The sequence below is a fragment of the Poecilia reticulata genome, chromosome 20 (genome assembly GCF_904066995.2).
Source record: "Poecilia reticulata chromosome 20, P_reticulata-male-v2, whole genome shotgun sequence".
Classification (NCBI taxonomy): domain Eukaryota; kingdom Metazoa; phylum Chordata; class Actinopteri; order Cyprinodontiformes; family Poeciliidae; genus Poecilia; species Poecilia reticulata.
In genome coordinates this window covers 19,146,743-19,159,533 of record NC_088849.1, presented here as the reverse complement: position 1 = coordinate 19,159,533, position 12,791 = coordinate 19,146,743, and the positions used below count along the sequence as shown (strand labels likewise).

Here is a 12,791-nt window from a genome sequence, read left to right as displayed (position 1 = left end):
TTATAAAGCACTTTAAAACAACCACAGCTGATACAAAGTGCTGTACATTAAAACACAGCATAATAAAAAAATAAATAAATAAAAACTCTTACAGTTTAAAAACAAAAACATACACTCTAAAACTAGATCCCGCAGGAGTTAAAAGCCAAGTAAAATAAATGGGTTTTAAGACGAACTTTAAAAGTGGACAGTGAAGGGGCCTCTCTGACCTGCAAAGGCAAGTCATTCCATAACTTAGGACCTATGACAGAGAAAGCCCTGTCCCCTCTGAGCTTCCTCCTGGATCTTGGTACCTCCAAGAGCAGCTGATCTGCTGACCTGAGAGACCGATAGGGTACGTAGGGGTGAAGAAGCTCAGAGAGGTAAGCCGGGGCAAGATTATGCAGTGATTTAAAAACAAACAAAAGAATTTTAAAATGAATCCTAAAATATACAGGCAGCCAGTGAAGTGAGGCCAGGACAGGGGTCACATGCTCCCTCTTCCGAGTTCCTGTCAAAAGTCTAGCAGCTGCATTCTGAACCAGCTGCAGACGTGAGAGCAGCGACTGACTGACTCCCAGATAAAGTGCGTTACAGTAATCCAGTCGAGTCGAGATAAAAGCGTGGATCACTGTTTCAAAATGTTGCCTGGAAAGAAAAGATTTCACTGATGCCAATCGCCTTAAATGATAAAAGCTGGACTTAACCACGGCTCTGATTTGGCTGTCCAATTTAAAATCACTGTCCACCTTAAAACCAAGGTCCGTAATATGTTTAAAATATACCTCCAAAGGTCCAAGGTCAACAGAGGAGGACTCAGAGGAGCCACTGGGTCCAAACACAATCACCTCTGTTTTGTTTTCATTACAATTTAAAAAGTTCAAGGCCAACCAAGATTTAATATCACCAAGACATGCCAGGAGATGTTTGATAGAGTGGACAAAAGTATATAAGTATATAAAGTATAGTGTATAAAAGTATATAAAGTATAGTGTAAAAGTATATCTTACCACCTTTCATGATGGAAGTATGTTAAAGTAGCTCTGATTTATTCTTTTTGAAGACTTTTATTTATTTTTTGTTAAATTGTTGCATGTTTGAACTATTATTCCCTCTGGTTTCAGATGCTGTGCAGATGAAAGTAGTTTTGCTCTTACGCTTTTACTATTTGACTGTTATTTTGATGCACAATTGTCTCAAAATCTTAAATACATGAACTACGACCCCAAACCCCAGAAGAGTTGAAAAGGAGACTTCATGGATGCAGAAGAGGACCAAAGATCAGAGAAAAAGATCAACCACTCTTCTATTAAGCATAATGGGCAAGGATCATATCTTCCAAGTTCCTCTGCCTGTATTTCTAACTATATGACCAGAAGATATGTGTTTTACATATGTGTATTCAGAGATGCTAAATAAATAACAAAAGCAGTTTTAGCTTTGAAAGCTACAAAAGGTGTGGGATCCATAATTCCTCTCTCTTTTGAGTAAGACCGGCCAGATTATTCGGATCCAAGCAAAGAGCCGGAATTCCCATCACTCCACTGCTCGGTTAGAGCGCATGACGTCATAGCCGTGTACGCAGACAATTTTGCTGCAGCCAAGCGGCTTTTGGAAAACCCGCCTGCTCACAGCTGGATGTTTGTTCATTTGTTAATATTAAATAAAATAAAAAACAGGAAGACAGTAATAAAAAAAAAAATCAATATGAAATAAAATATTTTTATATCATTTTTGCATTTTCATTTTATAAAATATGTATTAAACCAATCAGGATGGACTGAAAAAATAAACAATCCTCTCAGTGCTTCCTGCTTTGTCCAGATGACAGTACATTTTATTTTGTAACTTTATAGCTAAAGTTTAGAGAACACAGCAAACATGTGGTAAACATTGTTTTTTTTTATATTCAAAAATGTCCAAAATAACTTAGAAAACTTGTAAATATACAGTATTTACATGAAACTTATTTCAGTTTTGTGTAGAAAAGTCTCTAAGTCCTGGTCAGACCACAGCGGTTCAGGTATTGCTACATGTTCCTCAGCTCCTCTATGTGGCTGATCAGTTCCTGCGGCAGCTCCAGCTCTGAAGCCACATCTATACAGCGCTGCACGAGGAGGTCCAGACCTCCAGCTGACCCCGAGGCGGCACAGCCGGACTCACAGAGGAGATTCTGCTGATTGTGAGAACCGTCCAGGTCCATTTTCTGTTCGCTCCTGCAGCAGTCCGTCTCTTCGCAACCTGCGGGTTTCACCTCCAGATCCTCCATGCTCTCAGAGACGTCGCTCACGCTGGGAGGAGGATTCTCCAGAGTTTTCCTGATGCCGTCAATGATTCCCTCTTCGTGCTGCGTCACTTGCTGCAGGAGGTCGATCAGACGGGACGGGACGGGCTTTTCTGGATGCTGGATCTGGTACAAACACCATACAGCGCTGCCACAAAGAGGACCCAGAGTCAGAAATACAATGACACAAAGAACAGAGCAGGACAGGATCCTACTGTGGAGAGAGAGACTTCTATCACTGCAAAAACAAAAGAGACTCAGGATGTTTCTAAATGAAAATTAAGCTTTGACTAAAGAAAACCAAAGTCAGAATTTAGGGGTTTTAATTATCTAGCTAAACTCGTTATTTATCCCTGTTGGACCGTTTATGCAACCAAACTTCAGTGATTTTATTCTGAAGGCATTAAAAGTAGTTAAAAGCTTGTAGAAAAGCCAAAAAGTTTAAAGGAATTGTATCAAATCTAAAAAATAAAAAAAAAGATTGGTTTTGTGTAAACTTCTGATTATAATATTATTAAGTTTGCGTTGCGTACAGGTCTCTTTATATCAAAAAGTGAATCTTTTTTGGAACAGAGTCTGCGCAGAAGACCCCGCTAGAGACCTACTGCAGTATTCAGGAACATTCCTGTCATCTAGGAATGGGCTGAATCCCATCTATCAAATTTGTTTAATATTCTTACCTCACAATCCCTCTGAGTCGACCCACAGCCACAGTCCGAGCTGCTCCTTCTCTGAATCCCATGTTAAACCCCCTCTGAAGCGAGGCCTCCTCTCCGGCATTCACTCCGTCCACATAACCATCCTGTTCAAAACACCGAGCAGTAAAAAAAACTAAACATAAAACTACCACCAGTCATAAACTGAAGTCAGAGAAGCACACCACAGTCTCAGCTCGGACAGGTGAGCTAAAGCTAACTTCACCTTGATCCGTTTCTTCATGTTGGATGCCCACTCTTTACTCTGTAAATAAAGGTCGTCCGCATTCTCGTCGAACACGTCTTCAGCGTTGAACGACGCAGCTTTCACCCAAGACATCACGAAATCAGCTTAAAAGCCCGTGTTTCTGTAACTTCCGACGTTTAAAACGCATCTGAAGAGCCGGTGGTGTAGAGGCAGATTTAGCTACCTCAGCAATCCTTTACAGGTGACGTCACAAACCGTTGCTGGTTTTCTTTTTTATACCGCCATCTGCTGGACTGGAGTGGAGAGCCGGACTATATTCAAAAGAGAAGAAAAAAACAAAGAAAAAAAGAATAAATAAAAAGAAAGTAAAAATAAATACTTCTGTTAAAGAGCTTTATAAAAAAGTTTTAAAAAGTCTATCTTTATTTATTTCTTAAAATTGTTTGTCGATATAATGTACCCCAAAATACCATACTAGCTTTACAGGAATATACCAAAGTCCACAAAACATAATAAAGTTTGAATAAATAAAAATGGAAATAAATGTAACAAAAACTAAATTTCTTTAATTTTGAATCACATTTTTTATATTCTTGTTTCATTCATAAAGGCAGTTTGACATATTCCTCATTTGAATAATTCCAGTTACCTCTTTCTTATCGCCAATCTAATTCAAGCATCACCAATCTGCAAAAATATTTATATATTTTTTGTCCTACAGACATAAAATCTGTCAGTTCTATTTAAGCCGATACTAATATTAATTCTTCTAAAGCGCAATCGTCTAGTTTTTTGTTTGGTCAGTGACTGTTACTAATAAAACCTGCAGGGGACGCTGCAGCCTCACTTTAAAAACGAACGAGTTTTAGCAATGCACGAGATTATATATTAGTTCCTTTAAGTTTTATTTGCTCCTTTTTCTTTTAAATCCTCCAAATGTTTTTATTTTTATTTCATGTTAAAATGTTGCTAGATAAAAAATTTTTTTTAGCGTATTCATGATTTATTAAAAGTTTTTTTTTTACACATTTATCTGATACAAGATTTTGAAAAAGCACAGTTTAATTTCACATCATTTGTAGCTGTTTTAAAAGAAAAAATAGGCATTTGGACAATTTCTAATTAATTCAAACTTTAAATATCTGATTAAAATAACATTAAGTTGTTTAAATTTTTTGCTTAAGAATACAATAGAAAGTCCACTTGTAAAATAAATGTACATTTCATTCAAATGAATGTAATGTGTTTTTAATGATTTAATAGTGTATAAGAAAAATAAATGAAAGTACACCGATTTTCTTCTTTGATAATTTCTCATCTAAAAACATGTTCTAAGAAAAATCCTTTTATATGCAGCATTGTTTTTATGTCCAACAGATTAACAATGCATGCAAAACAATGAATGACAAATAAATTGAGTTTACGTTTCCATGAGAAATGTGCTGTTAGAGCATCAGGAGTATAAATGGTCTGCTCAAATCACCGTCCAGTGCATCTTCTGCTTAACTTTTCAACACAGGGAAATGTCATCTGTCATGACAAACACATTATTCACTCATCAATAATGCATCCTGTCACCTCACCCCCCCCCCACCCGACTGTTCAGTACAGAGAGAGGGGAGAAAATAAATCCCTCTTGCTTCATTTTTTTTAAGGTTCTCTCATTCCTCATGCCAGGCTTTATGGAAAAAAAAAAAACAAAACAAAACAAACAAAAAAATAACACAGGAGAGAGTGGACGGCCGCTAAAATGCATTTCACCTCAGCGGAGTGCATTTGCAGCTGCTCGGACAACAATGGCCCTGAGAATACAAGGAGGCCACAGCGGAGTTGTCCCTGTTCTGGAAATGGAGTCGGCCCGCAGGCCTGGTTCGCGGGCGCCACACCTTAAAGTCCACCTCCTCCAACCCCCCACCCCCTCGCTTTGCTTTGGAGAGTCAAAACAAGCAGCCGGGGCAATCACCTGACACATTTCCATCCAATTTCCACTGCAGAATGTGTTCATTTTCAGCCTAATGGCATGTCATTTTGCAGGAGCCTTTGGTCAAGAATTAATCCTGGAATCAAAACAGATTTTCCGGGGAGCAATCTTCCATCAAGTATTGATTTTTTTACACTCACGGAGCCTGTACTCCCTAATTTAACCTGACAGCCAGCAGCACAATGGACTGGGAGCACCTTGGCGTCTCGCAGAGGGAGCTCTCCTCCTCCTTCTTCTCTCCATGAAGCGAAAGAGAGATTGGGAAGAGGGTAAAAAGGACTCCCAGATGTCTAAAACAAAGAGCATTGCTTACAGAAAACAGAGATAAAGCTTCCGTCTCTCTGTTTTACCTCTAATTATGTTTTCAAGGGTAGTGCAACTTGGGCAGGTAAAGGCTGAGAGGGAAGAGGGGAGAGTGTTCTGGGGCCATCAGCTATCATTATGGGCCTGTTGACATCTCCCTGTCTTTGAGTGATTCTCATCTGTGATTTCCCCTGGCCATTTTCCACAGATGCACGAAGAGGGGTTTCATCATGGCGCCATAAAAAGGGCCCAAAGTGTCCGCACAAGCTCCCACTAATAAGAAAGCAAAGATGTGTCCGACCATGTCACTCCTCTCTCCCATCCATATCCGCTCTCTTAAAGCCTTCAGATATGCAATCATTCTCTTTTCTCCCCCTTCTTCCTCTCTGTCTCCCTCTCCGTATGCGCTGTAAGTATACTATACCCTACGTTAGAGGTCAGCGGGATGAGAGGATGATGGAGGGCAGGGCCGGTTATTTTCCTCTAGCTCTTAAAGCTGCAATGACCCATGCGCAGGAGAGTTGCACTTTTGCCAAAAGGTTTCTCATGCGTTGCTTACAAACTGCCTAACAGGAGGGAAACTATTTCAGTTTTTATCCACTGCTCTTAACTCCTGATCAACCATTTCAGATAAAAAAAATAGAAATTGTACGAGGGTGTTACTCTTTGGTGGTTTTTATGGGTTGATTTTAAGGTGATAAACATTCAATGACTGATTCCTGCTTTAGTCTAATGTACGTTTTTCGTACTTGGGATAAATTAAATGAGTGTCTTGACTCAAAAATTGATTCTCTTAGCGTTATTGTTTCCTCCTTGGTTTGTTGTTTTCTTTTACTCTGTTTTTCTCTAGTGTAAACAGATTTTGGTTGTACAAACAGATGAAAGATTTTAAAAAATATATTTCCTGTATCCTTTTCCTACAAATGAACTTTGTACTGTGTGAAAACTCTGCAGTCAAGAAGGTGCATGTCTTGAACTTTCACCAAACGAAACAGACAAATATAAAGTCTGATATAGGAGGTTTACGTTAAAGAGATAAAGAAGTATAGGTCTCATATACTCATACTTAAAATGAGGTATTTGTGATTAGGATTTTAAGAAGCCAGCTTAGGTTTTGACTAGGCCTGTCACAGTAACAACTTTTACCGAACGATGAATTGCCTCAGAAGTTATTCCGATAAACGATGATATTGTTGTGTGGAGACCATTTTCAAGTATTAAAATAATAATTTAACACTGGAACTGAAAGACATTTTAAATATCCAAAATGAATAAAGAAAACAAAAAAAAAAATCTTAATTTGTGTAAATAACAAAAAACAAAAAACAAACAAAAAAAATCTTAATCAGACTGAAGACTTTTACCATCCAGTTTTTGGTAGAAAGAAAGAAAAAAGAAATTATTGAGCTCACTTTATTTTGTAATATGATTAACTGATTGATTGTCTCCTTTTGGACCCGGAGGTGCAACTAATCTGGATTCATATTAATCTACTGCAGCCACGACAAAACCTCTCTCCAAGTATTCTGTACATGTAAAGAGAACTTTTAAACTGAACTGTTGCCGATTGTTATTTCTGTTGAAGATTGAAGGTAGGTGTGCAGCTTCTCCTGCGTTGTGATACTTTTGGAAGATCTTCCTGTTGCTGCGTGAAAACAGAGACATCACACGCTAAAGACGTGCATTCAAAAACCCGCTTGTTGCAAAGTTAAATGGACTATGGGCCGATGCAATCAGCTGCTCAAGTCAGACAGGTGTCTCTGTAAAGAGCCGGGCTATTAACTCCTCCACCTGCACATACGTCACTGTGTGTCATTGCTAATAATGCTGGAAAAAGGCATAAAGAAAGAGAAACAACAGTGAAAGCAAAGGGGATCATATGCATGGCCGACCCCGATTGCATGTGAGGATTGGTAATTGCACCCCCAGAGGCATCTGGGTGTGCAGAGCAGCAAAGTGGGAGACGCCTGAGCAGCTCGGGCTTCACAGCCAGCGTAGCAACATCTCAACGCCGAGGAGGAAGTGAAAACAAGAAGGCGGAGGAGCGGAGGGTTGAGGGATATACAGACAGTTCATTTACCCAGAACATCAGCCCCGCCGCACATTGTCTGAAAGATAAGGAAAGCGAATGCTTCATGCCTGATGGAAAACAAAGGCAGCAATTTAAAACCATCTGCATCCAACACATGCACTCTCTTCCTCCACCCTTCTGTTTCTGTGTCCTGGCTGATATTGAAACATAATCCATTTGGAGCGCCGACATGTCATTATATTTCCACCCGGCCTCCCCTCTCTCCGTCCAGGACAATTTCAGGTGGCTGCGGGTTGAAAACAGGAATGTTTCATTTCTACAAGTCAGACGTTTGGATTCTTCAAGGAAAACACAGACAGGGGGGAAAAAAAAGAAGAAAAAAAAGTGGAGTTTAAATCCTTAAAGTGAGCTTAGCTACTCCTCTTAGCTTCTGCAGGTTCAGGGGAAGAAGAAAAAAAAAATCCACAATAAATCACAAAGATTCAGAGATCAAAACTTGTCTTTTCTGCTCTGCTGTCTTCCCTAAAAACATCAGACATCACAAAGGCTTTGGTGCAGCCCTCAAACTACTGTAGCTCTTAGATCTCTGATGAGTAAAGATAGAAAGTGTAGGTTTTCCAAGACAGAGTTTTCTAACTAAACTTTATGTTCTACTTCGCCTTATGTATTTATTCCGTGTTTTATGCAGCATTATTTCTACTGCACTACTGTACTTGAATTTTGTATGTTAGGCAGTCGGGAGAAAAAAGTAGGACAACCTTCGATGGCCTGCATGTGTGCTCATTTAAAAAACAAAAGAAAATGTCTTTAAAAATGTCTGTAAAAAGTAAAAATATTAGGAGCATAATATTGACGAAGAAATAATTCATTTGAATTAATAGTAGATTATTTCATTTGTAACTAGCACTGTTTCATTAATATTAAGAAATTGTTGACTTTAAACTAGCTCCTATATCTTGCTAAACGTTACTTGCAAGTTAGTTTTGTCTTATTTCAAGAGACCAGATGGTCAGATTTTTGGGAACCATTTCACGAAGCTCCTCCTTGGAGCTGCAGTTTCCTCCTCACAGAGCACGCCTGCCTCCCCCTCTGCTCCGCCACACAGCTCCGCTAGACTAGCGGCAGCAGCAATTAGCAAACACCTGCTGAGCTCATAGTGCAACATACCGTATTTTCCGCGCTATAAGGCACACCTAAAAACCTTCAATTTCCTCTAAAGCCGACAGTGCGCCTTATAATCCGGTGCGCCTTATATATGGACCAATATTGAGCCACAACAGGTCTAGCAACTATGGTAAGCAACCACCGACTTAATTTTCCCCGTAGAAGAAGAAGTGCGCGGTGCATGCTGGGATAGTTGTCAGAACGCTGGTTTGTTAATAAAGTTTGATAATACATTTAAAGCCAGGTGGGGGTGAGGGGCGGGGGAAGAGAGACAGAGACTGAGGCGGCAGCGTGTCGGTTGGTCTGTGTTACCCAGAAAGCAGTTGGGCACAATATCGCAACTCCAACACGTGAGTGAAACAATGACTGGGGCAGCCTACTATATAAAGTAATTGGGGACCATTTCTTTACAAATGTGGATGTGTAATAATAGAGTACCGAACAAATCGACAACCCAAACTGAAGCGTCTATTCTATGCGCCTTATATATGAAAAAAGTTTTAAAATAGGCCATTCATTGAAGGTGCGCCTTGTAATCCGGTGCGTTTTTTGGGCCGTATTTTCCGCTATACTTATCAGTCCAATGCTCCAAGCAACATCTGTAAACAGCATGATATCGAAGCCTTGTTGTGATAACGTGCTGAAGGCAGGGTGTCGGAAAGAGTAGGAGCTTCTTAAAGAGACAGACGTCAAATTGTTTAACGTTTGATCAATACAGCATTCTTACAAAAAAACTGAAGGCTGAAAATGTCACTTTAAATAAACTTGTTTTAACAGGCACAGCTGCAGAGGAGGGGGACACCCTGGACAATGATTTAGATAGAGGTAGGTTTATATCCTTGAGTTATAATAAGGTTTTAGATAAGAAGGACATGCAGAACCAGGCTGGGATTCGAACCCACTAAGGCCTCTTCCCAGAGTCAGAGTTCTCTTCTCTTCACAGCAGATGATAAAAGCATCAAATTGTTTTCAGTTTTGAGTGAAACTTGCTGTTTTAAATTAAAGTTTCTCAAAGAGACACAATCTCTTCTATGATGTCGAGACTCGACCTCTTTCTGAAACTCATTTCTGACCTGCAGCCTGAAAAACTTTTCACTTTTCAGAGTTGTTTTATTTGAACTTTTGTTTTATTCCCTCCGTGTCACATTTCGGAAAAACAAAGTTCATAATAATGCTTTCTTTTTATGCGTTGCATATGTACTTGAAGGCAAATATGTGAGCTTTTCTCTTTCCTAAACCTCATTTTCATTTTTGTAATTACTCGCGTCATTATTTGTTTTTCTTTGCTCGCATTCTTGTTTTTTTGTTGTTGTTGTTTTTTTGTGCGTGTTCTTTTCGAACGTCTCCGTCTCTGTCATTCCAATCAGCGGATGCGGCAGAGGTGAGAAAGAACGAAACAAAGACGCAGAAGCTTTGTAATTTGGACTCCATTCACTTTTTATTTACCAATCTGAAAGATGCATTCCACACAGGGATGCTGTGATCGATAGGCAAAGGTTCACTTGCTGTAGATTTTGATCATTTCAGTTGCTGAAATGTTTTAATTTGAGAAAATTCTTAGCAGGGACAAAAAAAAAATATTCCTTTTATAAATAAAAGAGAAAAAAAAAATACTTCAGGTGTTTAAAATGTCCAAACATAGAACTTACACAAGTAAAAGTATGAGGAGCATCCGTGAAAGGATTCAACTTTTGGTTAAAAACTTTAAATTGCGCACAGATGAGAGGAAAAAAAACTTTTCTATCTTAGCAGATTTGTGACTGATAAAAGTCTGCAGAAGCATCATCTCTTCATTCAGGAGCGCCGCTGTGCCGACGGAGAGTTCACTTCTTTTTTTTTTTTTCTCCCAGCATCAGAAACACTTTCAGACAGCAGATGCGGGTCAGGAGCTGCGTCTGCACAATTACATTGTTAATGGGGGAGACAATGAGAGTGGTGCGGACAGAAAACAAAAGAATAACTGATAACTGCGCGCACCTCAGCCGTCTGCTCGAAAATACACCCGGCGTTTTGAAACAAAAGCAGAGAGAGCGCTGAGAGGAAGACGAGAGAGAGCATCTCCAACATCAGTTTTCAGTCTAATATTAATAATTTATGTTCTCTGTGCTTTTTATTATTATTATTTATTTATTTACTATTTTCTTCTCAGCAGCATCCCTGCTTTTCAAAGGCATCATGGACAGGGAAGCTGCATCAAACTTTTGAGTTTAGTTTCAAAAGGCTTTCTCCTTGTTTATTTATATATGGCTTCTTCTATACGCTTGTCCTGTTGTTTCTGGGAGAAGCAAACACATCAAGCTTTGATGAGGAGCAAACCTGACATGTATTCTTTTCTAATGAACCAATGAAATCTTAATAATAAAAAAAAGAGCAAAGGGCCCTCTTTGTTTGTTTGTTTGAAAATAGGTTATTAGAAATGCTGGAAATGCAAGTTTAAGTCGTTCATCTGTTGCTCCAGAAGCAATTAAACCACAAATGTTTTGCTTGGCAGTGATTTCATGATCACCAGAGAGTATTTTCAGTTTTGATATGAATAAAGCTGCATCTTGGAGAGGTAGAAACACGGACAAGTGCATGTTTTAATTTATTTGAATTCTGCATGTTATTTTTTCCAAGTCTGGTCAAAGATTCTCAATTGGATTCCAGTCCAAACTTTGGCAACATTTGCATGGATCTAAACCAGAGGTGTCCAAACTGAGGCCATTTCCTGGCTCTGGGAATGATGCAGTCTAATTAAATGTTTTATGATTTTCTTCAGGTTTTGGCAAAAACACTTTGAAGGCTACTGTCTTTGCATGATGCAACACAATATGTTTGCCTTGTTTTAATTATGTTATTTTTTTCTTTGCTTGCTGGTGACATGAAATTTGACAAAATTTAAGAGGACAATATTAACCCGCATTCTGGTCTTACACAGCAGAAGCTAAAAACAATCAACCCTGAATATTTGGGAGACTCTTTGCTTTTACTTTAGGTCAGACATGTGAAACAGTTTTATTTTTTGAATTAGCAATAGTTTGCATATCAACTTCGTAAAAATCAGGCTGTTTATTTTCAGGAAATTATGATGTGTTTAGTTTACACAAATATTTTACTTTCTGTCTTTTTAGTACAGAAGAATAAAACAGTGTGTGGCCCTCAGGTGTTCAGATTTGTTATTTTTGGTTTGCATGTCACTAATTTAAACTATTTAATTTTCTTCATCTACCTGCTGAAAGGTGAACCTCTGGCTTCATGTTGTTTCGGCTTCTTTTGAGGTTTTCCTCCAGGAATCTCCTGCATTTAGCTCCATTTCTCTTCCCTTCATCTCTGACCCTGATCATCCCCACAGCTGCATCTGCACTAAAACCTCAGTTTTTATGCTCCACTAATCTCACACATACTTCCAGAAAACTGCAAAAATTCTGAAACACCGAGTTGCCTTAAATGAACAACTGAATAATTATGAATTACAGTCTGTTAGTTAAAAACAGACTACTATTTTCCTGTCAGTCATGTAAAAGCACTTTGAATTTCTCTGTTGCTGAAATTGCCTTGCGTTACCAGGAAGTTGCACAGCTCTGGACGGTGTGTTCAGGGTCTCGTGCAGAATTACTGTCTTCTCTCAAAGTTCAACTCTAGTCTCCTCTGTCGCCTTCATCCACATTCGAATGGCGTCTCCATCATGAGTTGTGCCAAATGGACTTTTTGTCTTGTTTTTGTAGCTCTTCTTGTTGGTGGAGGCACCTGAAATACGGAACAACCTCCTTTTGCTCGTTGACTGTCAAGTCTGTTCTAAAAGTGCTTAAGTAGAGCCTTAAGTTTCATTTGTGTTTCTGTTTTGATTTCCTTATTGCTTTAGTTCATCTCTCTGTTTACTATTTGGTTTAATATTTTTGTGCATACAGATTTTGGTTCCTTATATTGTGTTCATCTCTGTTTAGTTTAAGTTTTGTGATCTTCCTTCTGTTTGTCTCTCACTCAGCTTCTCTTCTTTCATCCCTCCCTCAGCTGCTTCCACTTTATTTTTTTAAATTAAATATCCGGCTCTGCAAACCATCTCTGCAGTTGGGTCCTCCTTAAACGACACCATGACATCTTTGTTTGTTGGTGTTTACTTCTTCTTGAGTAGAAAAATGTTTTTTTATTTCAGCTTGATACATCTG

General features: G+C 38.9%; 1 protein-coding gene across 1 annotated transcript; it reads right to left on the bottom strand.

Annotated features, from left to right (window-relative positions):
- Positions 1–1,787: 1,787 nt before the first annotated feature.
- On the bottom strand, positions 1,788–3,488 carry otulina (OTU deubiquitinase with linear linkage specificity a). Its single transcript, XM_008396657.2, has 3 exons — positions 3,185–3,488; positions 2,944–3,065; positions 1,788–2,411 (listed from the first exon to the last, which is right to left on the bottom strand). The coding sequence occupies exons 1-3, from the start codon at positions 3,296–3,298 to the stop codon at positions 2,009–2,011; spliced, it is 639 nt and encodes a 212-aa protein (XP_008394879.2). The 5' UTR covers positions 3,299–3,488; the 3' UTR covers positions 1,788–2,008.
- Positions 3,489–12,791: the final 9,303 nt, after the last annotated feature.